Source organism: Lissotriton helveticus, chromosome 5_1, assembly GCF_964261635.1.
Source record: "Lissotriton helveticus chromosome 5_1, aLisHel1.1, whole genome shotgun sequence".
Lineage (NCBI taxonomy): Eukaryota > Metazoa > Chordata > Amphibia > Caudata > Salamandridae > Lissotriton > Lissotriton helveticus.
In genome coordinates, this window is record NC_136065.1 from 1,532,309,794 (window position 1) to 1,532,336,548 (window position 26,755).

Genomic DNA, 26,755 nt, shown 5'->3' on the forward strand with positions numbered 1-26,755 from the left:
GGCCCTCCGTTTCATCTCCGGTGGCTCCGGGGCCGACTGGCTCGGATCCAGGTTCGGAGGATGGGGTGCGACCCATCGGGGCTCCCCCCTTCCGACCATGGCACTTCTACCTCACCGCAAACTCCTGCAGGAGTCCCTGTGGTGTTGTAGGAGGTTGCCGGGGCTCGAGTCGCACCCCCGAGCCCGTCTCGGCCCTCGGGACAGGTGGTGGTTTAGTCCGAGGTGACGCCGCTTAGGCGCCTGCGGCACCACAGGGGCTGACGGAGGGCCCTACTCGCCCGTCCTTCTCCGGGTCCCTCTAGTCCCGCCACGCAGGCGGCTGCCTCGTCGGAGGTCGGGCCGGCACCGCTCCTTCGCCTCCCCGGTCTCCTGCGCCATGGGCTGTGGCGGAGGCCGTCCTGGCGGCTCCCCTGGTGTCAGACGGCGATGTCCTACCTCAGATTGCGGACTCTACGGCGAACGTCAGGTCGTTGACTCATCTTCTGACGCCTCCTCTTCTCCTGAGGTTCAGCGCTTGCTGGTTTCATCCTCGCCGGAGTCTGGCCACCGAGTTGTGGCTTTTTCCCCGACATTGTCTAAGGACGGCTCCTCGCCGTCACCGCGGCAGTGGCCGCAGGTCCCTCACTCCTCAGTCTCTCTTCCTTCTTTCCAGTCCTGGCCTTTCCTTCCTCCGGTTGGCTTGGAGGATGGCCGCTTCAGCTTGCAGCCGTCGCCTACTGAGGAGCTGCTTTCTCCTCCGCGGGGCGCTACGGGGCTGGTGCTGCCTTTGTGCGCGCTGTTTCAACAGCTGTGGGAATTTTGCGCATGGGTGATCCAACTGCCCATTTCCCAGCAGATCATCTTCTGGAGGTCCTCCATCAGGGTTCTGGTGGTAGGGAGCTTCTGCTTCCCTTCAAGGTTTCACCCATTATTCTCTTCTGGGGGCTTGGGGCCACCCCGCCACGGGGACCCGGTGCCCCAACACCTTCTGCACCACCACCATCCGGCGCCGCGTGATCCTGGTGTCTTTCTCCCCATCCTTCTACCAGGGGGCCTCTTTTGCAGAATGCCTTCCCCTCTTTGCCGCCACTGTTGTCTCCCCTGTCATGGGAGGCCCGTGGCTTGACTCCTGGGGGCGCAATATGTTCGCCTCCATCAGTGCGGCTCTGAGAGCCCTTGACACTCTGTGTGTTTTAGCTAGGGCCACTTCATGCTTGTGGGACTCGGCGGAGTCCCTTATGTCTGCCGCTTCTCAGGAGGGTGCCTGCGTTGATCTGCTGCACCATGTGTTGGATAGCTGGGAGTTGGTGGCTCCGCTTTGGACATCTCGGAGGTGCTTGGTCGTGCCATGGCTTCTTCGGTCGCTCTTCATCAGCATGCCTGGCTACGGGACAGTGTGTTCCTAGAGAATGCGTGTGAACGGCTAGTGGACCTACCTTTCGATGGCGTTCTTTTGTTCCACGCCCCTACGAACTCGGCTGTTCAGAGGTTCTTGGCAGGGCTTCGGCCTCCTTCTACTTCTCTCCCTCAGTGACCTGGTTTTTGTGAGGTGTTCACCTTTTGGGGCGGATCACCCCCTGTGTGTTCTGCGTGTTACTTTGCATTCAAGTCCTTTGGTTAGGACTATGGTGCTGTTGGCTGCTGGCCGGCCTTTTTTTGGATTGTTATTTTTTTTTTTACCTTACTGAGCAGTGTTGGCCCTGAGCTTAGGCCTTCTGTTGTTCTTATTGGCTGATTGGCAAACTGTCTGCGGGTTCTCCGCAGGTCTTTTCAGTTTTTTCCTCTGCTGCGGGAAGTTTTTTCCTAAGAGGGTTCCCATGGTCTTGGGATGTAACAGGCCATATGTGGGGTTCTGCTAGCTATTATATAGCACTGTCATGTGGAGGTGCGGTCGCCTTCAGGCCTCTGCTATCTGTGGCGTCACAGTATGTCGCAGGTGCGTTCCTCCTGCAGAGTGGAGAAGCGTGGCTCAGTGGTTAGAGGTGGCAGACCCGGAAGCTGAGATCGGCCGTGGACCAGGGTTCGATTCCCCGCCTCGGCGGGTCTCGGGCACAAAAATTCCACGGACTTGACAATTCTCGCTCCGGTGCCTACTCGACTCACGGGGTCACACTCTCCACTACGGCCCCTCGCGGCGGGATGCCTGGCTTTCACCTTGTGGATACCCTGCAGGGGTATCTCACAGGGGAATACCAGGACGGGTTCCCTAAGCAAGCGCCTTGATGCCTTCGGGTGATACGTGCGCTATATAAGTCGCAATACATTTCCGGGGCCTTGGGCCTCCTGGTGGAGATTCTTGATACCTTGAATGGGTGTTGGCCGCTCTGGCCTCCTTTAGCCTTGCACTTGTTTCTCCTGCTGCTTGATGGCAGGCTGCCTCTCTTCTAGCCTTCCCGCATTCCCTCTGGGGTTGGGGATCTTCTGGATGCAGGGGTTCCCTTTGCCTGGGGGGACAGGGTTCTTTCCCTGTCCGTTGGCCTCGTCCCCTGTGGGACTCTCTATTCTGTCCAGGCTGGTGGGGTCCTCTCGCAGACCCTCCTTCCCCTTGGGTATGGCCAGGGTACCTATTCTACGTTCTATTCTGCGGCTAGTAGTCTCTATCAGATGTACGAGTTACTTACCTTCTGTAACAATGTATCTGGCAGAGACGAATCTAGCCGCAGATTCCTTCACGACCCGCCCTTCCTCCCCGTTCTGCGAGGACCTTTGGCTTGGTCTTGTGCCCTCGCCTCCCTTTGGGTGGCTATGTCTTCGGTGAGTGCATTCTTTCACCCTTTTTTGGCAGAATGTTGTCCTGTTATTTGTCCGATTCCTTCCTTTTGGTCATGGGAGGATAGGTTTATAGGTGCTTCGGTGCCCTTATGCTCTGGTCGCTCTAGGCTGGGGCTACCTTCAAACACCCCTCCCCCCCCCTTCCCTCTTCCTCTTTTCAGTGCTAGGGGTTCTGGCCCCTATGCTACTCTGCTGTCCTTTTTCCTTATGGGGGATGTCACATTCTGTGCTGGGGCTGTTCTGGCGTTTGTCGTTCCTTGTTTGTCCCAGATTGGTTCCCCTTCATTGTTATTGATTGGGGTTGTAGTCCTGCTACATGTTATCATGACACTTTTTAATATGTTCTTTGTCTCTAGGGGTGGGCTATTTCCGTACTGGCAGGGTTGCTAATCAGGGCAGTGCTCTTTTCTTTATTGTTCTCCCTGCCCTTAGGTGCTGCAGTGTCTGGCACTGCCCCTTATGGTGGTGTTTCTCAGCATTCCTTTTCTATGTTTCTGCTCTTTCGCACACTGTTCCTATACTGTTCCCATACTGTCACAGTTTTGTCTGATGGCTCCATGTTATGGCGCGGAAAATTTCTCCGAAGAAAACTGGCGTAGGCGTGCCGGTGTGGGACTTATGTGACCTCGCTGACGTCACTTACACGGACAACGTCAGGGCAAGGGTGCGTGAAGCCGTCCCCCTGGCGCGCAGAGATGCTGGGCAAACCTTTCTCCGGATCCAGTCTCATGCCTGGGGATAATTCTACATTAAGGAATCTGTGGCTAGAATCGTCTCTACCAGATGCATCGTTACCGAAGGTAAGTAACTCGTACTTCAGTTGCATCACTAACCAGAATAAGTGAAGTGCAGGCAACTACTGTTGTGGAGCCACACTTCTATATTCATAAGGTTATATTGCAATGGGAACTAACCCAAAATATATTCCAGAAGTGTTATTGAGTTGGTACATAAACAATATATCTAATTACTTTCCTTCTTTGAACTACTTTGTTTGAATGCCCCTCACGTTAGATGTCAGAGGGCTATAAATTACTATGCTCACGTGATAAAGGCCATAAGGGGCCATAAGAGGTCCAGGGCAGGAGCATCTGTCCTTCAATCAGGCTACCCCTTCATTAAGATCTGCTGTCTTATCAATGGGGCAGGGTTCTTCACCCAGGCCTTCCCAATTTCCATACTTTGAGTTGAGCAGCAATAGCTGAACACCCCTGACCTTTTTCCGGAGGTGGTTGATGTCATCTTGGAATCCGGGCGTCCCTCCACAAAAACTGTATGCTTCTGTCGTTCGGATAAATTTGTGGCTTGATGCATCACACAACAAATAGACCCTCTCCAGGCAAAGTTATCTGATGTTTGTTTAGTCCCTCACCCAGCAAGGCTTTGTTCTGGGCACAGTTAAAGGGAATCTTTCAGTCTGTTTGCGGTTGCCGGATCAGCCCTCATTATTTGTCTCCTGTTGAGATACATTTTTTGAAAGGCCTACAACATCTGTTTCCTCCCTTTCCATGTATCATGTCACAGTGGGACGTTAACTTGGTCCTCACATATTTGACATATACTCCCTTTGAGCTGTGCTCCCTTTTAGTTGCTTCACCCATGTCCCTTGCGGCTTCTCACTCTCAAGACGGTGTTCCTCTTTACCATAACATTGGCGCAGCGTGTAAGTGAGCTTCAAGCTCTTTGTCAACCCGCTGTACACCACCTTCTTCCCATAAAAACAGGTTCTGAGGACGTGAGCATCCTTCTTGCCGCTCCATACCAGTCAGACAATCCCCTGCCGTCGTTCTATGTTCCGCCTCACCCCTGTAAAGAAGGGGAGGGACTGCCTTGATTGTATTCTGTTGATGATAATTAATTAAAAATAATAAGTGGCAGGGCCCTCGTCAGGAGGCAACTGCAGCTTGCAACATTCATTGACCCTGCAAAATAAGTTGCTTCCGTTATGTTTTACCATTGTTACTTTTTTTTAACCAATTTTAATGGGGTTTTGTACATATACAACGCATCACAGTGGTACATTCAGTACAGTAAATTGAGCCATTGATGGCTCTGATGCCTTTCCCAGAACCCCTCCTCATAGCAAACGTTCCCATCCCCCTCCCTCACCCTCTCCCCTTGAATTAGTGTCACATTTCAGAATTGTCAGTGTGTGCGGTATGTCCGTGTACTCTAGGAGCAGCTGCATGCTAATTTATATGTGGTCTGAAGTATAGGTGACAGGGGGAGTGAGCAGAGAGGGGCTGGCAGAGTTGTAGCCAGAATCCTGTATGGCTCACCCTTGTTCTAGAGATTGTGGTCTTGCAGGCGAAGCTGCTGGGGTGTCTGAGTCCAGTGCATTCAGTTTGTCTGTCAGTGCTTGCCAGGCCCTGGCTGTGTCTAGTGTACCATGCCGCTTCGAGCCTTCCTTAGGAGTATCCTCCCTTCCCATCCCGCCCACTTCTCCCTTTTCCTCCTCCATGTAGTTAATCTAGGCCCTCCTGGTGACTTCCAATTTCTAGCTATTTTTCGTTTGGCCAGGGCATATTTTTGAGACCCTAGAATTTTCCAGTAACTCGTTTTGGCTGTGTGGGGAAGCCATCTCAATAGGCAATGACCCGGGGTGAAAGGAATCTCCTTGCCAATGATGGTTTCGACTATGGATGTGAAGCCTTGGATTCTGTGTCAAACTTAGCCCCCCTCTATCAATAGTAGGAGGACTCATTTACCACCCCTGGGTCAAACACCAGCTTTTTAGCATCCCTAGGGGAAACTTTAGGCCTTCTGGTCTTACAGTGTGCCAACTTCACTATACTTGGAGACTTTAATCTCCATTTGGGACGTAAAAACAACCCTCATGTTGTCAACTTTACAGATACATTAAATACTCTTGGGCTCCATCAGTTGGTGATCCTTCCTACTCACTCTGGAGGCCTTACCCTAGATGGAATCTGTTTCAACCTGCCAAATTTCATAGTGGAACCCCTTATCCGACAGTCGTGGTCCGATCATTTGTTGATCCCTTTTAGTGTACATTAGCAACTACACAAGCAGTTTCTTATCCCATCGATCCCAAAATCTATTAAAGCCCGTAGATGGGCAAAATTATCCATCAATCCGAAGCTAGCTAGCTTGCATCAGCTTTGAAACCCACCTTGTCAGGACAGGTAATGCAGGATGCCCCAAGGGCTGGAATGTCCAGGTCAGTAATAAGCGAGCACCAGAAAGAGTTGTAAAGAGGAAACAGAACACCCAGCCCTCAGCCCCATGGTATACCAGGCCCTTGGTGACTATCATCTTCACTACAAACAATTGGAGAGTAAGTGGAGGAGAGCATACAAGGCTGATGACTTAAGTCAATAGAAAAAGTTCAAAAAAGTTATCATGGCCAGATTAAGCTAGCATAAAAGGAATACTTTATATAGCAGTTAAATAAAGCCCATGATGATGAAAAAGCTATTTTCGCTATTGCTAAATCCTCCAACCAAAAGCCATGGTTAAAGAAATTCCACCCTCACAGACCCTTTGTAATCTAATTTCCACATATTTTGAAGATAATTCTCAAGATACAATGTGAATTTAGCTCCCCTTCCCTGGCTAACGCCGATATAGAAGAACAATCCTACCCGACAGGAGCCTCTCACAAGCATTTCAGAGTTTTAGCCTAGCAGAGTCCCGAAAAGCTGTCTTAACTTGTAAATCGGGATCTTTTTTTGATCCCTGCCCACCTCACGTTCTTCATTCAATGATAGATATTGTAAATCCATTGATCAATGAACACCTCATTGTCCACTGCAAAAGTCCCTACAGACTGAAAACTTGCTATTATTATATCTCTTCAGAAAAAAAACTAGCAGATTCATCAAATCTCTCCAACCTCCAACCCATCTCAGTTCTTTCTGCCTTGGGTAAAATTATGGAAAAATGGTAAATGTCCATCTGTCATTCCTGGATGAGTCCAATATCCTGCACCAGCGGCAGTTCAGCTTCCGTCCCAAACACTCAACAGAGTCGCCCCTGGTTGAGGTGGCAGACACGCTAACGTTAGTGCTGGATGTTGGGAAGAATGCTGTGCTTATTCTTCTAGACCTGTCTGCACATTTGATACCATCTCCCATGAGATACTACTACAGCGGATCAAAAAATGTGGCATCTCTCATTGGTCGCTGCATCGCTGTAATCTTTTCTTACTGACCGTAGACAAATAGTAGTATTAGAACCATATCTTTCTCCTGAAAAAACACTTGCCTCAGGAGTTCCACAGGGCTCATCGCTTAGCCCTGTGTTGTTCAACATATATATGACTGCTCTTATCACATTGATCTCCTCTTTTGGCATTGAAACTACATCATATGCCGGCGATACACAGCTTATCCTTTCTCTGGATAAAACATCAATTAGGTCTGAGATGAATTTCAAAAGATGTCTAACAGAGGTTATTCTGTGAATGCAAAGTAACCACCTGAAGTGCAACACCGACAAAATGGATTGCATGCATTTAGGCGAACAGAACACATTTGATCCTACGACATGGTGGCCCAATCCACCCCCCATGCCCAACATTGTAGACTGAGGTAGTGAAAAATGTGGGTGTGAAATTTGACTCTTCATTATCTTTCCACCCTCAAGTAGTGGCAGTTGCAGGAATGTGCTTTATTGTAATTAAATCACAAAAAATACATTTTGATTACCTTCCTCTTTCTGCTAGAAAAACTGTAGCAGTCACATTGATTACATCAAGAGTAGACTATTGCAATAGTCTACATGCAGGAACCTCTAAACAAACTTCATAAACTGCAAGTTGTCCACCATGCAGCCACTAGGTTAGTACTAAAACAATCACGTAGTTCTTCTGCCTCAGTAGCCATAAAAGCCCTCTATTAGCTGCCAATTCACAAGAGAGTCCTTTTTCAAGTAATCCTGCTTACTTTTAGAGCCTACAGAGCAGTGGGTCCTAAGTATCTTATGACCAGATTTACCCTTTACACGTCCTCTCAGCCTCTGAGATCTTCAGCCGCGAATCTCCTCAAACCTCCCCAATTGACCATGGAGCTAAGACAACCTGTCTCAAAACCCCTTTTCCGGAAACAGCTGAAGATATGGCTTTATATGGCCTCTGACCCTATCTGTCACTCTCTCATCTGAAGAACCCTGAAAGGCCACTTCACTGTCCCAGATTCTTAGACTCTTTTTTTACTCACAAGCACTTCCTCTGACTTTTTATACCGCTTAGCTCCAGGATGCTCCCTTGGGAGTGACAGTAGCGCTCTATAATTTCCAAATTCAATCCAATCTGCTTCCTGTAGGTGCTTACGGTGGGGCACTCACAGAACATATGCAAGATATGGGCATCTCTTTCCCCACATTGAGGGCAGCTGCCTCCTCCACTTGTAAGTAACTTCTAATTCTCACAGGGGTAAGGTACGATCTATTTAGGATATAGTAGTTAATTCATTTAAAGCATGAATTTCTCAAGACTTTTGGCATTCTTTTTACTATGGTGTCCCAATCCTTCGCATGAATTGGATTCCCAGATCTTCCTCCCCATGCACTCGCAGGCACTGCATTGGGCATTATAGATCGCTGCATATCGCTTTATATAGGCAAGAGATCATCTTAACTGTACCCACCTATAGGGCCACATACCGGTAGCATCTCAGAGCCAGGGGTTCCGAAGATCTGGTGCCCCATTGTTTCCTGAATGCCAAGGTAAGGGCCCTGTCTTGCAGAAAATGGCATTCTGCACGAACTTCTTCGAACAGGAGTAATTCAGAGTCTCAAAATAAATCTCCCACTGTGGTCACCCCTGCTGCCGTCCAAACATCGAGTCCCGCCGAGCAGCCATGGTGTGGCAGGGGTTACAACATAGCGAGAGGCAGATCTGGGGGGTACAGCATCTTACTGCGTGTTTTTTGCACATATCGAGCCAGCTTCGAGTTATGACTGTAAGCTCTCCAGTGTCCACAACGGTCGGTCATCTTATTTGCAACAGTGCCTTTGCAAGGTCAGACAGCTCTAGTGTGATTGGGCTGGGGGTGTTGTCTGGGTTCTTCTTGGACACCAGCCACTTGATCGGCAAGTTGAGTAGTGCCACAACATAATACGCCTCGATGTCAGGGACCGCTAGTAGCCCAGTTACCGTGGAACGTTGGACCGTGCTACTTATCAGTAGCACTTGCCTGCGGTCCTTTCCCCAAGATAATGATGTAATCAGGGAGTCCAGATCTCGGAACATCGCTTGAGGGATCCAAAATAGGAGTGTGCCAAAGAAGTATAGTAGGTATGGTAGCACCACTATTTTCAGGAGAGCCATTCGGCCCGCCACTGACAGCGGAAGTGTCTTCCAAAACTCTAAGGAGGTGTGGGGGGGAGTGGATGGCTCTACCCACCTTGCCCTCCAAGGTTATGGGCACTGTTCCAGCCAGTCCCAAAGATCCGTGGCATCTGTAACAATTTAACGCCATTTTGCGCTACAACCCAGTGTCTAGCCAGGAAGATCATTTCATATGGGAGGCTGAGTTGGCGCAGTCCTTTAGCCTCCTGGAATGAGGCCCTTTGTCACTGCACCTCCAGTTAAAAGTCTTGAAATATCCGGACAATGGTGTTGTCAACACGGAGTTCCCATTTATGGCAAGCCTGGCTAAGATGGGAGCTCGGTCTTTCTAGTGTAGGTGTTGTCACCATCGGCCTCGGCGGGGCTCCCCTCATGGGTGGGTGCACTGGGACCCCCATGTGTCCTTTCAAGGGCAAAGAACGTAGAGAGTCAGTCTTGTGCTACTTCAGTTCATATCCACTGCTCCAGGTATGTGATCACACTGGCTCCTTCCACTTTCTCTGGCAGTCCTACCACTCGTATGTTGTTATGGCACAAGCGGTTTTCAACATCTTCTGCCCTGAGTTCAAGGATATGGATTTTAGATTCCCTAGTGGACATGGGCTCCACTATTGTAGCAAGTGTAGGCAATATTTCGGCCAGTGCATGTTCCATAGCGTTGATCCGCCCCGCCAAACGCTTATGGCTATCACGCACGAGGCCCAAGTAGGAATTCAGGCTGTCGATCTTCATTTCAAGCACTGTTCTGGATGCTGTAATAGCCTGTAAGGTACCGGATAATGAGGGGCTGTTCCCCGGTGTCAGAGAGGGAGGTGCTCCTTCATTCTCTGTTGCAGCCCCTGTAGTTTTGTAGGTCTGGGTCTCGTCTGCGGGAAGATTTGCCCATTGCTGCTGCCGCCTGTGGATCCGCCACCCAGGTAAGCCCTCCCTTCAGGGCCACGGAGAGCATGCAGTAGATCTCCGTGCTGTGCCTCAATACTCGCTTAGCGGCAATCGGCTGAGTTTTTAAATCTGGCCCCCACAGCAGGAACTCCCGCAGTGCTGGTTCTAACCAGTGCCCCCCTGGTCCAGTATCATGTCATGCCACCTTAACACTGTCACTTCACAAGGAGGGTCCGGAAGGTTTGGCTCTTCAGCCCTCCCTAACTTCCAGTCACTCTTCCTCCCTGGCCACAGTCATGCAGGTTTATCACATTCCCTGTGTAATGGTATTCCCAGTAGCTGGTTGGCAATTGATCCGTGGTTGGTTGCACCACTCATGAGGGCACCCTGGCTCAGCCACTGCTCAACAGCCCTTCTGTATTTGTCTCTCCAATCTGTGCCGGGGGAGCCTTGGAGTTCTGTGTGTCTAGCCGGCTGGGCCCTCCATGCACCAGTATCACTGGTCATGCATGCTGCTCACACCCGCCTACCTCGCTGCTGCTGGGGCACCCTTCTCATGTTCTGGGTCCTCTGCCCCCAGGATTCCCGCTGACACGCAGGCCGAACTGGCCCAGCCACTACCCCACTCACCGTCTATTAGCTTCAGGGTGAAAGCTCCCCAACTCCTCTGCTGGATTGCTCCACTACCAGATGACTGGTCTCACCGCCTCGGCTCCTAGCGTCCCGAGAAGCAGAGCCCAGCCTCGTGATGGGGCCAGGGCTCGCACTCTCCCTGCTTCCTCCACTGGTGTGGTACGGGGTTTCAACAGACCTACATACTCTGCAAAAACTCTCGATACCTTAGAATGGAAGTTGGCACGGAAACTGAAAATGCAAAAGACAAGTTTATTAAGACCCCATGGGGTGGTGGTACAATCCTACAGCACCCTTCGGCAATGCAAGAAGTATCACCCCGAACATCGGTGCGTGGCTTCTTTTATACAGTTTAACAGGAATTTGAAAAGTAGGCGGTATACACTTTACACAATTTATGTACATATAAGGGCATTTTTGGAACACAGCCAACTTGTGGGAGGAGTTTAGCACCACTGGTCAGTTTGGAGAACATTCCTAAGCAGTGACCAATCATTAACCTTGAAGGCTCAAATAAGCATGCGCAAGCTTGACAATTACTAAAAAAAAAGTCAGTTGCTGGGCAGACTAAATGGTCATCGGGAGAGAGAAAGGACAAAAGGGCATGCTGACCACGAGGCAGCGCATTCACTCAAAATGGAAGCCAGGAATACAAAATGGCCTCCGCAACATAGTCAAGCTAACAGAGGAAAGTTCGTGTAGCTGAAGCAAATGCTAACCCGATCGCTGCCAAATTACGACAGACGGCCCTTTCAGCATTTAGCTGAAGCTACCTCATATCTGAAGTAATCAGGATATTCATCATCAATGTTAATTAGCATTATGTTCGTTATTTCTTTGCTAATCATTTGCTCATTTTTGGCAATAGCTCGTTTAGACGGAATGCAAGCAGTGATACATACAGAGCATAGTGTAGGGCCACATTGGATACATAAACATAGGAAGAAGAGTATTTCAATAAAAATACAGAGAATAGTCAATAGTTTCCAACCCCAGGTACTAAGCAAAGTCCAGAACCAATTTGAGAATGTCCATGTACCATTTTCAGGGTGGATTTCAGCAGCAATTTTGTGTAATTTAGAAATAGCATCATATACAGAAGGCGAATTATCTGGGACGTATACACAGCAACTACTACCGATAATGCGACATGCACCCCCACGATCAGCTAATACTACATCTAGAACCATCCTGTTCTGGAGCGTTACAATTCTAGTAATCTGGAGTTCCTCAGTTAAGTTCCTAAAGCAGAGGCAGTTTCGTTAGCAACAGCTTCCACAACACGTGTTAGCCGTCTTATTTTTCTACTGTTTAGGGCAGCGCCTACAAATGAAAACAAACCTAAATTGAAGTCAACATATTGCTGCAAAGAGGTGTCGGTTTGGTTGATGTCATCAATATCTAATGTCCTTTTTACTCTATTCAATATAAAATCATGATATAGCACAAAATCGTTATGATACATGGGCGGAGCAATAAATGCAGGGCGCAATACAAAAGACATATAGCAGGTTCCTAGCCACCCAATGGGAAGACGGTGGTAGCCCTTATTTCCACAAATAAAATAAGTATTTTGTGATGCTACAAAGGCGATACCATTTGGTGTGTCAAATGTTAGAGTAGTAGTACACTCACTTTTCCCTACCAAAATAGTACCTTTATTTCTTACACATAGGTCTGCTTTTGTATCAATAACCGTAATCACAGATAAACTAGACATATTTGCAGTTCTTTGATTAGTAAAAATACGAGGTGAAGATACATTGTCCGTTCGATATTCTTCCCACCAAAATTGAGTTCCTTCTGCTTGTGGGTAACCATCCCTGTCATTGTAACAAACTTTATTAAGTCGGAAAAGTAGTCCACCTTTTGTTGGCCATCTCAGGGTAAAAAGAAGAGTGTACCAGGCATTACAAGAACCATTATGAGAGAACGGGAGAGGAATAAGTGGAGTTCCTCCTTTCTTTTGATGTCCAGGCAACATTCCACATACCCAACAGTTTGTAGTGTTCGTCATGTTATGGGTGTGGTGTAGAATTTGAATGAAACTGTTATTCAAATAAGTCTGTCTATATCTCTCTTCATGATAAGGCAAAGTAAAATGAAAATGCTCAGATGGGACTGGAGTGGTAGGCAGCAAATATTCTCTCGCCGGGATCAGTCGTTCTACGATCCAAGCTATTACTGCTATTACCACTATTGTAGAAACAAAAATCACAGCACCAAGAATTCTCTTATTTCTCATCGTATCAGGTGCCATAGTCTCAAGACAAAATAATCAAAATAAAACTAAAAAAAATGAGTGCTGAGCTCCAAGGTAGCCGCTGGTTTCTTCTCCGAGATTCAAGACGGGTGTCACTACACTGGGCAGAACTGATCCCCCCCTCCCCCCCTTGATATTCTCGGCTTCCATTTTCACAAACCTCAGAGCGGTAACTCAACCAGTCTCGCACAAAACAACTGCTTTTCTCGATCGCAGATTATACTTCGCTGCACCAGAAACAGTGTGGTCCGGTAAGGCTCCCTCTGATTCGCTGGGCGTAGTGGATGGGCTCTTCGCTGCATCCAAGATATCTCGATAATCAGACAGCACAGCAGGATTCACCAGATCTGGAGAGGCACGGCGACAATGAGTGGAATGCACCCACCGCTTCTTGTTCGTGACTCGCACAGCCGTTCGAGTCGCCAGCAACACTTGTTCAGGGCACGCCACCTCGGCTCTAAACTGCTGGACCTCTCGAACAATCGGACCATCACATGGTCCCCAGGACGGAGATCATGAGCCTCTCCAACAGAGTTATCTGGGAGCGCTTCTCGAACCTGTTGATGAATAGAAAGTAAATCATTTGTTAATCGTGCCAAATAATCATTCATCATTATACAAGGCACATCATGTATTAAGCGAGGCTTAGGAACTCCCCATATATTCATTGGCCTTCCAAACACCACTTCATAAGGTGTGAGGCCAGATCGGGAATGTGGTACTGATCTAATAGACAGTATTGCTAAGGGCTAGGCATCCGGCCATTTCAAAGACGTGGATGCCACGATCTTTGCTAGCTTCAGCTTCAAAGTGGCGTTATATCTCTCCACCAAACCTGCTGACTGCGGGTGAAACACAGCATGGAATTTTTGTTTTATCCCCAATCCTTTCAGGACGTACTCCACGATCTTCCCAACAAAGTGGGGACCATTGTCATTCCACAAAAATTTACAAACACCATATCTCTGGAAGTACTCCTTGAGTAACACTTTAGCTGTTGTCAACGCTGTATTATCCTTCGTGGGGTAGGCCTCTATCCATTTACTGAAGGCACACACCACCACTAAGACATACTTGAGATTGTTACAGCGCTCAAGCTGGATGTAATCCATCTATAGTACTTCGAATGGTGCAGTAGGTGGAACAAACCCTCCTTTAGGAGTATAAGTCCCTTTGGCAGGATTGTACTGCAAGCATATCAGACAGGTCTGCACTACTCTCTTAGCCGTGCTGGCAATCTCAGGATGCTCCCAAATTCGTTTAAGCAATTTAGTAATTTCAAGAGCTCCAACATGTGCCAGCCCATGTGTCATTTGAACCATTGCTTGCAGATAAGGGGCAGTCAATTTCCATCTCTCCATATCTTTACTGCGCCAACACCCCTCATCATCCAACACTCCCTCTGTTGCCCAGTTTGCAAGTTCTGCTTCAGAAGCTGATTTCTGTACGTCTAATATTTCCTCTCTAGCATCATGCCATCGCTCAGCCTGCGATTTCACCACATACATAGGAGAGACATTCTTTAACATTGCAGTATCTCTCGCTGTGCGATCTGCAAAAGCATTTCCTTGTCCTATTTTGTCTGTCACCTTCTTGTGTGCACTACATTTGACTATCGCTACTTTCTTTGGACATAATAGTGCATTCAGGAGATCATGTACTAGCTCTCCATGCATGATTTGCACTCCATGCGAAGTCAAAAACCCTCGTTCCTTCCAGAGTAGGCCGAAATCGTGCACTACTCCAAAAGCGTAACGACTATCAGTGTAAATATTTACACATAATCCAGCACTTAGCTCACATGCTTTCGTTAGAGCTATCAATTCAGCTGCTTGGGCCGATTTTTGCGGTATTCGTGCTGTTTCTACTACTGTCTTGAGTGTCGTGATTGCATAGGCTGCGGAAGTCGTACAATCTGGCAACTTTAAACATGATCCATCAACCCACAGTTCCCCATCTACATCTGGAAGTGGCGTATCCTGTAAGTCGATACGACCCTTTGTTTGTTCTTCGGTCAGAAAAACACAATCATGTTGTTCTTCCTTTCGGGGCTCAGAAACAGGATATGGCAATAAAGTAGCAGGGTTCAAAGTGGCGCACCTCTTCAGTGTAATATGTGGCGCCAACAGCGTTAACTCGTATCCTGTTAAACGAGCGCTAGTTAAATGCTGTGTTTTCGTTTGGTTCAATAAAGCATCTACCGCATGGGGCACTAATACCAACAATTTAAGAGACAAAACTATTCCCTCACTCTGTCGTATAGATACTGTTGTTGCTGCAACTGCTCGAAAACACCCAGGTAATCCTCGTGCTACAGGATCAAGTACTGCTGAAAAGTACGCACAAGGTCGCTGTTTATCACCCTGTGTCTGTACTAAAACTGACAATACGCACCCATCCTTCTCATGTACATATAATGTAAAAATCTTTGTATAATCTGGTGTACCTAACACTGGTGCAGAGCAAAGGGCCTGTCTCAATTGTTCAAAAGCATTCTGACATTCGTCTGTCCATTCAAGAGGAGTCGGTGTAGTTTTGGACAACAACGCTAACAAAGGTTTTATAATGTGTGAAAATCCTAATATCCACTGCCTACAAAAGGACGTCAGACCTATGAAAGCACGAACATCTTTCTGAGTGCAAGGGACTGGTGTATCTAAAATTGCTTGAATTCGATCTGATGTCAATGCACGTCCCTCCTTAGACAGAAGATGACCGAGGGTAGGTCACCTTCGGTCTACAATATTGCAACTTCTTCCTCGAAACCTTGTGATTATTCTTGGCAAGAAAAGAAAGCAGGGAAAGAGTACTCTCCTCACATTGTTCCTGCGTGTCTGCTGCTAACAAAATATCGTCAACATATTGAATAAGAGCCACTCCAGACTGTAGCTCCAAGGACTATAAATGCTAGGACTTTCTGTGTAGCCTTGAGGAACTCGACAAAATCTGTATGATCTGTTATTTAAAGTAGAGCCGAAGAGATACCGGCTATCGGGATGAATGGGAATCGAAAAGAAAGCATTTTTTAAATCGATAACAGAGAAGGTGGTGGCTGTGGGTGGGACCAAAGTAAGTAAGGTAGTAATATCGGACACCACGGGATATTGGGGCACCACTATCTTATTGACTTCCCTCAAATCAATAATGGAACGGTAAATTTTAGTGTCTGCATCTTTCTTTAGAATCGGAAGAATAGGGCTGTTGCAAACATTATAGGGAACTTCCTCCACCACTCCTACAGTAATCAAATCATTTATAATATGTGTCAAAGCAACTTCACCTTCTCTAGGGATTTTGTACTGTGGTACGCGAGGCAAAGACACTCCCTCCTTTACAGTGATGTGTACGGGAGGGATAATCATCTGTCCTACATCAGTATCAGAAGTGGCCCACAAAGTACTTGGAAGGGAGGCTAACGCATCGGCCTCCTGAAGGAGGCACGATCTCTCAATTTTTGGGTAATTCTCATTCAAAATAACCCGCACCCCTTCAGGGGCGCAGTGTATGATTGCTTGAAAATGTTTAAGCATATCAAGTCCCACAATATTATCTGGTGTATTTGGAGACAACAAAAATGGACGTGGGGCAGTAAACTTATCAATGTGAAATGGAAGGGGCTGAGACAATGGGCTAAGGGAAGGTGTTCCATCGAACCCTATTGATGTAATCGTTTTGCCAGACAGGGGAGCCCTTGGAACCAAGTGTTTGGACAGAGCGCTACAAGTAGCTCCCATATCAACCAGAAACTGATCAGTAGAACCCAAAACGTGTGCTGAAATATATGGACCCCTTTGATCTACTGGTACTTCAACCGATTCTACACCCCATCTACGCAATCCTATGCATACGTATTATCCTGAAACTCAGAAGACTCACCCTCAGCTATCTGATACTGATTCCGTCGATCAAAAGTATTATGATCAGCCTGACCACGACCCCTAGCTTCAAACCTACCACGATCATTCGCTCCACCCCTCGAACCTGAATAACTATTCCGAAACCTTCCATTTCCTCGACCACGCTGATTACGCTGTTCTCGAAGCACCGGACAATCTGAAGCCCAATGTCCAAACTGTTTACAGTATGCACACTGATCTTCAGAAATATCGGAGCGGGCAGATATGACCCACGTCTACCCCTATCATTTCCTCTCGACTGCGTAGCGTAAACCTGAGCCAACATCACCTTCGTCTTCAAATCCTTCGCTTTCTTATCACTACTTTCCTTAGCCTCCTATTCCTGTCGTTCATAATACTGAGCCATAGTTCATAAAGAAGCAGGAGTTGCAGTGGTCCATGAACTTTCACTAGTCTTTAAACGCTTTGAAATCTCCGGTAGGAGATTAGCCACATACTTATCAACAAACAAATGCCTGCCCGTGTCCTCTGTTAATAATTGACCACTGTAATCATGAAACGCTTCCTCGAAACGCGAAAAGAAGTCCGAGACCGATTCGTCTAGTTTCTGTTTACAAGAAGCCAACATCGTCCAATCAATCTTTTTAGGGGGGAAAAGCGTTTTTAATTTATTCAATATAGCCACCGGGAGATCTCAAATTAGTTGACATGGTTTACATGCGGGTTCTCTATCCAAATCAGCTTGTACTAATTCCTTCCAATCTGCACCTAAAAGCGGTCGATCATCAAACTTATGAATCGCCCTCCACATATCAGGAGGCAATATTAACCCAAAGAAAAGATCAATATCAACTAATGTCATGACACATGAAGAAATAGCTCGGGTCACGCTAAGCATTTTTAAGCGCCATAACATCCGCTCTATTCCAAGGAGTATAAACCCAATTGTATGTAAAATAACCCTTCGCATCCACAGACGACTTATCATCATCTGTACCTTGCCCTTTAGGAGGGACATACAAAGGCGCAGCTTCTCGCATAGGCATAATATGAACTGTAGCACTCTTATCTGCTCCAAAGATAGGACACTCTTTGAACTCAGCCGTCGATCCAGACGTAGTCGAACCCGATGCCTTTTTCGTCGCCCGTAGTCGTAACGTCTCATCCCGTAGCAGAACCAAACGTCGGAAGAAACTATCCGCATCTGTAAGAACAAAAACACCTTTACGTAAATTATCACACCCAACTGATATATCCTTAGGTTCCAACTCAGGTGAATACTTTCTAAACCGTTCAACAACTTCTTCTCCAAAATGTTCCAGAAAATACAATTGCTCCTTTTCAGACCACTTACGCATATGACCATCAATCTCTGAAATAGTAATAACATTAACATTAAGTTTACGAGCCAACCCGCGTAATTCCGCGGATCGAGCAACGCTAATCTTAGAACGAGTATCCCTCTGATTATCCTCGTCAGAATCCTCATCCGGTGCCGTAGGCGGAACATACGGAGGCGGGCAACGATCTAGCAATGAAAAATCATCAGATTCATTAGTAAGGACAGAATAAAGAGGGCGCCGAATAGGAAACTGACCATTAATTTGCAAATTACGTTCTCGTATCTCCCTCTCTTTCTGTTCCTGCAATTCTTTTTCCTGCAGCTGTAAAGCTTTATCACGAGCAGCCTTTCGCTGCTCCTTGTCCGCCAAGGCTTGTTCACGCTTCATTCGTTCACGCACCGCTTTCTCCCACATACGCACACAATCAAACATATCCTGTCTGGACCTGCGCTGAAACAATCACTGCTCCACATACTGAACCTTTCGTAAATCAAACGACCCATGTAGTGACCATTGCAATTCAGGATCGGCCTTGGTATACCTATTCCGTAATGTACTATACATGATAGGGGGAAGGCCAAATTTTATGTACATTTCTCGATTAGGTGTCCCCTCTGGGGGAGCCGGCTGAGATTCATTTAATCGATAACTGGTACCCTTTCCAAAACAGCACATTCCTCGGAGTGTGCTGAAAACAGGCATGTCAAAAATATCACGAAAACGCGATATTACATAAAATGGCACTTAATATGTTTTACACATGGTGTGCCGTTCAAACAAATACAAAGTCATATGTGACGTGCACTCCACATATAGTCCAAATCATAGATCCAAATGTTAGCTAACTCAAACAAATCCAAAAAGCCACAGTAAGTGTCAGTAGACTACCTTACCAATCAAAAGCTTACCAAATATTCCAAATGTCCAGGTTCCAACTGCCAAGTTCTCAAATCGAATCGGCCAAACGGTCACTGCACGACAACCCAACGATCAGGATCTCAGTCGAGGACCGGCGCCACCTGGAAGGTCAGGTTGGAAGGAAAGGAAAAAAAAACGTGGGTGCCAAGACTCGGGTCACTCAGTGGCAGCGTACGCGTCCAGGGCGAGTTTCCAATCCTTCGTCGCAACCACTCCTTCGGGCATCAGAGTCGCCGATGAGCCCCTATTCGGGCCCCAATTTGTGGTACGGGGTTTCAACAGACCTACATACTCTGCAACAACTCTTGATACCTTAGAACGGAAATTGGCACGGAAACTGAAAATGCAAAAGACAAGTTTATTAAGACCCCATGGGGTGGTGGTACAATCCTACAGCACCCTTCGGCAATGCAAGAAGTATCACCCCGAACATCGGTGCGTGGCTTCTTTTATACAGTTTAACAGGAATTTGAAAAGTAGGCGGTATACACTTTGCACAATTTAGGTACATATAAGGGCATTTTTGGAACACAGCCAACTTGTGGGAGGAGTTTAGCACCACTGGTCAGTTTGGAGAACATTCCTAAGCAGTGACTGATCATTAACCTTGAAGGCTCAAATAAGCATGCGCAAGCTTGACCATTACTAAAAAAAAATAGCCAGTTGCTGGGCAGACTAAATGGTCATCGGGAGAGAGAAAGGACAAAAGGGCATGCTGACCACGAGGCAGCGCATTCACTCAAAATGGAAGCCAGGAATACAAAATGGCCTCCGCAACATAGTCAAGCTAACAGAGGAAAGTTCGTGTAGCTGAAGCAAATGCTAACCAGATCGCTGCCAAATTACGACACTGGCAGTAGGCGCCGGGCCTCCCGAAGGTCTAAATTCAGGATAGGGGCACCACCTCCGCTGCTCCTTGCCTCAGTGTTACTCGATCAGCACACCCATCTCTCTGCTCCGATAATGGGGCTCTGCCCCAAGATGTCTTGGCGCTCCACAGCGGCCCAGCACACGGTACCCCGGTCCACTGGAGCGGAAGGCTCCCCCTCCCTGTGACCACTTCACAGGGAGGGGGAGCCTTCCGCTTCAGCCTCCCTCTACTGGGTCAGCCCAGTTCAGCAGTAGCTAGTATGTACTCTCTCGCCAGACCTCTGCAGTCTCAGTGCTGCCATTTTGTCTATTGGCTCCGGTACGCAGTTTTCGGTCTGCACGTAATTTGTGGCCTCAGGAATGGCTGATGGCGGTTCCAGCAGGTGCATTAGTGATGGCTTATCCCTGGGGGGTTCACTGGGGTCCTCAAATCGGGTGTGGGATGTTTGGATGGCACAGGATGGGGGATCAGCCAAGCAGAGGTCCGAGCAATGCTGCTAACTCCATCGGCAGTCAGCCACGCCCCCATTTTTTGCTACTGTTACTTTTCCAGTTTGTTGGAGAGGGCAGTGCGAATGGTTGTGTTTCTAAGCCATTGTTTGGGATTTGCATTTGGGTGTGGATTGACACTTGAGGTAACCAAAGACTGTTTCCTTCCCCTGCCTTTGAGGATCGTTGTTGTTGGAATTTGCACATTGGCTGATATTTCTGGACGTGTTCTCAGATGATTTTTCGTAGTAGGGCTAGTGAGAGTGCTGATGATAGCTGCATTGTAGATCTGCATTGTTGGTTTTAACTTTCGTTTTTGTTGCTTGCGTGCATGCAACCCAACAAGTGATGCTACCAAAGAAGGGAAAACTCAGAATCTTTGTTTCAGTATTGAGCTAGTGATAGGGTCACGCTGAATGCCTCACAGAGAGATCATGTGCGAACCTATTGGCCAAGATTTCCTCCATCTGCCGATGGACTAATTATTTGGTTAGAAAACAACTTCCTTTCTGCAAGTTCCAAGAAAAACCTAACACTTATCCTTGGAAAGGTATTCTGCAAATTGTTTAACTGAACCACAAAAAGAATGGTTATATCTTTTACATAGGTAGCTGTTATATTGTATTGTAGCATATTTTTATATTACTTCATACCTTTGTCAGTTCCTTAAAATGCTTATGGGGAGTTGAGGAAGAGGTAATTATAATTATTGATGGTGGTTGATGAATTGTGAGTTGGTTGTGTGGCCTCCATGGGACCTTTGTGAGTTTTGAAAGTTTTATGTTTTTTTTAGCAAAATTGCTCAGGTGCTGCTTATTCTTTTTTCAGTAATGTGAACCTAAGGTGACCCTCCCACCCGTCTACCATGTTTTGGTGTATTGCTTGCTAGTCTAATTCAGAAGTGTTTTCTTCTGTGAAAAATCCAATGCAGAGTAGAAGTTACTTACTCGTGCCTACTGTGATACCGTGATCCAACATTGGTATCTTTCATGGATGCTCATTAGAGCCTCCTTTCTTTTCAGAGGGTTAGTTTATTGAGCAGCACATTTGTGGTATAACTATCTGTAACAAACGTTAAGCCTATCCACTGTATTGACCAGAAGAACCAAGCAGTGATATTGATAGCCTAAATGTATACCTTTATGCTAGTGTGTTAAGTCTTCTAAGGATTTACAGAAGGGCAATGGGAAATAATTGTTACGCGTGTGAATCTAGGAAAGATACCAATAATGAAGAACTAGGGACCGGTTAATAACTTTTGCAACCTGACGTTTACTGCTTATAGGAGATTTGTCTCTTATGTGTATGAGGATCCTGTTATGTAAAATACAGCTCTGCTTTTCTTAAAAAAAAAAAGTAGATAAATGTCTCTTGATGATCTAAACAACTGAAATAAAATGATGTTTTCCCTTGATGTTTCACTCACACAGAACAAATGGATGAATTGCTTCACCAATGCTTTTTCCACGCTCTGAAATGCAAAGTGAAAAAGGATGATCTCCCATTACTCACCAGCACCTTTCTACGGAATCACCTGTTTGCCTGCTGGTAGGTGGTGGTGGTAGGGTGGGCTTTGTTCTTATTCAGACAAGCAGATTTCCCATCCATTTGTCAAGTTTAATATATCAGCTAAAGCCACGAGTACTTCAGAGAAGGAAAACAACCCTTTGAATCAGGATGCGTAACACACAAGGATTACTTTAATCTTCAGTTTTACAAGATACATAGTCAATTCATGCATAATTTTATGGAAAAGGAAACGTATACCAAAATCCAGAAATTCGAACTATAGGCAGTGTACAAACTAGCAAGGATATGGAAAACATCAAGGGTGTGTAAACTGGCAGGGATGTGCAAACTAGGACATGGCAAGGTTGCACAGAGACCTTCAAACTTTTTATTGTTTCATTCCCAAGGCTGTGGGACCTGGCAAGGATGTGTGCATACTGGAAAGGGTTGCTAAGTTTGCAAGAATGTGCAACCTTACCCTTCCAAGTTTGTGCAATCTGGAGATTGGCAAGAGTGTGTAGACCTGTAAGTCTGTACACAATGGAAACTGGTAGATGTGTGAAGCCTGAATATGGTCAGTGATGTGATACCTGTGAACATGGAGTGTGTTGTGCAGACTGGGAAGAGAAAACTGTGTGCCTGCAAATAACTGTCCCGTGCTTTTTTAAACTGAAAGCTGGCAAGGGGGTCCAATAGGAATAGGGAACAGTACAGTTTTCAAACTAGAAACTGTGTGTGTTAAGTAAATATTGGCAGTCATTAGTGTGCTAACTTGGAGCTGTAAATGATGTGTGCCAATGATGTGCAGTTACTGGAGGGGAAGACTATCAAGCAACTTGAATCAGGAGTTGAATGAAGTCTAGTGCTTTTCCCTCTCAGTTCCTCCATTGCAGATCAGAAGGTTGGTGTTGCCAAGGTCAGTAACCATGCCCACGTGCTGATTCTCATTTTTATTACTGGCATCTGAGGAGAGATTGTGGGGAAAGAGGGAGGAGCTTGCAACCTTACTTATGGTGTGCAGAGTTTGAAAACCATGCTTTGACTATGTTTCCATGTTGCCCCAGTGGTGACATCAGTAACAAAATGACAGTAACTTGTTTTGGTAGGTGGCTTCTTCATCTACATCCTGTGTGGTATATGAACGCCTCCAAGCCACTGAAAGTCTCTACAGTAACACATATTTGGTGTGGCCTTTGCATGGAGGTAGTTCTGCTTCAACCATCTCCAAGCAAAGTATAAATGTGAAGAATATTGTCAGAACCCCTTCAAAGGGCCACAGGAAAAGCAGGGATAGCTTGGCCTAACCATGGGGGTTAAGGTGTTTAACTCCTGATGTTCCAGGGCTCAACCTTCTATGTATTCTGAGCAACTGGGCCAAGTACTCCTTCAGCACTTGACACTGAGGGTTAGCTTGGTCCAATCAGTCTACGTCTCCCTCTTTGGGAGGGAGGTGTGGATATAGGGAAATGATTACAGGATCAAAAATTAAAATGCATGCAGCATCAGCAGCAATAAATCATTGTCCAGCAAAATACTCTCTGTTATTAAAAAAGAGAAGCATTTTCTTTTCTATCAAAACTGGAAAAATATGACATTCACAAACAACTCACAATTCCCCTGAGGTCAGGGCTCTAGTGTTTGTTCGGCGGGCGACTGTCCCACTTCCTGATTGCCTTAGTTATAGTGGTTATTCCCCCAACTTCTAGGGTAGGCCGCACTAATGGCCTCAGTATCAAGAGTACACTGAGACTCTATTTTTACAGTCAGGCTTGTTCCAGCGTTGCAGCACAAATTAGCAGCAAGATCGCCTGGGGCCGATTGGCCTGAAATCAGCCTTACCTGCACCTCGCAAGATCGGTAGCGACCGGAGCTCCTGAATGAGCCTCTTCCATGGGCACTGGAGCTGCAGCAGCGGATTCAGGTAAGTTTGCTGCACACAGCCCAAGTGGGTTGCACTCAGCGGTCTGAGAGTGTTCACACATGGTTATGCCTCCGCTGCGACTGGAGGTTCTCAGCAGCTCCTCTGCACAGGTTAAATTTCTCGTTTCTCCAGCAATGGGGAAAGGGTTGATACTTACCCCCTGGTTAAACCCCTTCGTCTCGGGCAGGTGGGCATGGCCCACATCGGTCTCACTTCTCTCTGTGACAACTCCAACCAGGCCACATGACTTTGTGGTCCCGATAACTCCCTCAGAGTCACTGTATCTCCACAGCACATGGATTCCAGCCCAAATGGCACAATGAAGTCCTCGGCGGTGGCCCCTCCTGGCATACGCGGTCGCGGTCTACTACCCCACAATGGCTATGACCCTTACCGCACGGCAGTCTTCTCATGGCGGCCCAGTCTTGCACACTGGTTTGCTACTCCCACTATGCACAGGATCTGGCCCGATCGGCGCAGTTATGTACACGGTTCAGTTCACTGTTCAATTCATGCAGCCCTCCTGTGGCATACGAAGGTCCCCGACTTCGGTCTGCACATGGGCAACGACCCCATTGGTCTAGCTGCAATCTCCTCAAATCTTGCGAAGGGAGTATACTCAACAGGGCTCGCCTTGAGTTTGGCCTGCTAAAATAATCCTGTGCTCTAAAATTCACTTTCCTCAAGATGTGCTACAGATTTAAATCTTCAGTGGAAAACAAACTGTCATTTAGTAATTGGCAGGAAATCAATAAACAGAACTATACGTTTGTATTTAGAGCTGTGTTCAAGAACACTCTTCAGTCATTGCAAGCCACCAGTTTGTGAAGTTTTCACACATCCCCCAGCATTTCTTTTGAGGTTTACCCTAGACGCGACGCGCATGAGCTGCTCCCTCTGCGAGGCATGCTGTATTAAGGTATGAACTGGAAGCCCCGCCCACTCGTCCTTCGTAAATTCATGCTTCTGATTCGTAAATAGGCTTCTTAGTCCCCATCCTTGGTACTGTCTTGTCTGCATTTGTTACTTCTCATAACAACTGGACCTTTTACTGGTGGTGTTACACAGTCTGCTTTATAAGTTGGTGAGCACTATCTTTAATGCTCTTCCCCTATTCCACCCATGACATTGCTTCTTTAAGGCTCTTCCCGTATTCCACCCATGACATCCCAGCACCTACCCGATTTAATATTATGGAAGTGCTTTACTTTACAGCGCGGTCCGCTTCAACTATAGCAATCGCGCTTATTTATTTACTTATTTTCCAGCGCTGTCTGAACTTGCTCCTTTTAAAATGTATTATTTACTTATCTATTTTGCAAGCAAGGCACGCTTTTATTATAGTGGCCGCGCACTTTATTTTCCCCTGAAGAAGCAGCCAATGGCAACCCCACGCCATATTCCCTACCCACATTGTTTTACGTCTATTCAAGCAGATACCCGCCTTTCACTCCGTCCAAGATGGCTTCAACATTCGAAGATGTACCAGGCCAAACTTTCAACACTGGTCCGTCTTTTGCATCCATTCATATTAAAAAATAGTCGATTTCAATTGAGACGGCTGTTACGAAATAACAATATGTCCAACAGTAAGAGAGGAGACTAAGCTATTTCTTGGTGTGTCAAGGAACGTATGCTTTCACCTCATCTGCTCAGTGTTACTACGGTGTGTTTAAACAACACAGAGACCAGAAACATAGACTGGTTCTAAGATGTCTGCTTCTATAATAGGCTATAAAATAAATTTTTGACCAGCTGCACGCCTGTATCTGAATGACAATGCAGTTGACGCGGCTGGACTAGAGTTGTGAAGAAAACAATGGTGATTATCTCTGTGCTCACCACAGGCTTCTGAGCTGCAGTGGATGTATTGGTGTAGAAGCCACTAGTGGTGAACAGGAGGTTATGCGACTCCCAGAGCCATCAGGATGCAGATAGCAACCATTGGATGGCCTCGGAAAGGAATGACCTGCACATTGGGGCCGGCGAGGAGGACGTGGAAATTCTTCACAGTGTTGCTGATCAGAGGAATGTTAGGAGGTGCTGCCGAGGATCCTTATCCCAAAGGCAAACCCACACTACTCTTCAATGAAATGAAATGAAATCGTACTTGTATAGCGCACTTATACCCTGAGGTGTCTTGGCGCTGTACGCATACCGCTGTGGAACCCTTCCTGGCTTTTCCCTGTGATATGCCCACTCCTAGGCACCCCCAAGGTGAAGCTAGGCATCCCAGCGCTGTTGGGGCCGTTGGGGAGATTAAGCAAGCTATTGCCCAGAGTTGCAGAGTGGGACCCATGTTTAGAATAGGCACCGAGGTGAGAATTATCAGGTCCCAGGAAATTGAGCCCAAGACCCGCCGAGGCGGGAATTGAACCCTGGTCCTGGGCCAGACCTCTGCATCAGGGTCTGCCGCTCTAACCATTGAGCCACACTTCTCCACAAGCAATGGCCAGCAGTGATCTGGTAATTAAAGGTATCTTCTATAAAGCAAGCATGTGTCTTGCTTTTTCTTTTTTGCAGTTAATGTAAATTTAAATGTACTGAATAATGCCCAAGTGTAACCGTGATAGTAAGTCCTTCACTTGAATGTGCAAGATCAACCCACAGGTCTGTAGTTTTTACTGGTTACTACATTTAATGTTCACATTAAACCGAGCATTTGCAATGCAATAGGTCTCGCATTTGTGGGATTTTGAGCTACAGGCATTGTAAATGACCGTGTCTCTTATTTATGTGTTTAAAAACCTGCAATAACTAAAGGCATTGTCATTTACAATACCAAAAGGTAAAAGTTTTGAAAATGCAAGACCTATTGCATTGCAAATGCTTGTTTTTTATATAACCAACTTTATTAAGGGTTGTGGAGCAAGACACACAGTATCACAGTTCAAACCCGATCGATGCACATGCACAACATTACAGCCAGCCCAGTCATCATCCGCCAGCATTTTTGAAAAACCACTTAAGGCTGTGACTAAACGTCTCTCTTTATTTGAGGTTAAA

The 26,755-nt window shown here is 46.7% G+C and overlaps 1 protein-coding gene across 2 annotated transcripts in view; it reads left to right on the plus strand.

The window, feature by feature from the left end:
* EIF2D (eukaryotic translation initiation factor 2D) overlaps positions 1–26,755 on the plus strand; it is a 260,577-nt gene that overhangs the window by 151,996 nt on the left and 81,826 nt on the right. For both annotated transcript variants that reach the window (XM_078644570.1, XM_078644569.1), the window contains one exon: positions 21,750–21,867. In XM_078644570.1, the coding sequence (XP_078500696.1) occupies positions 21,750–21,867 (118 nt within the window). The remainder of the gene's footprint in view (positions 1–21,749; positions 21,868–26,755) is intronic.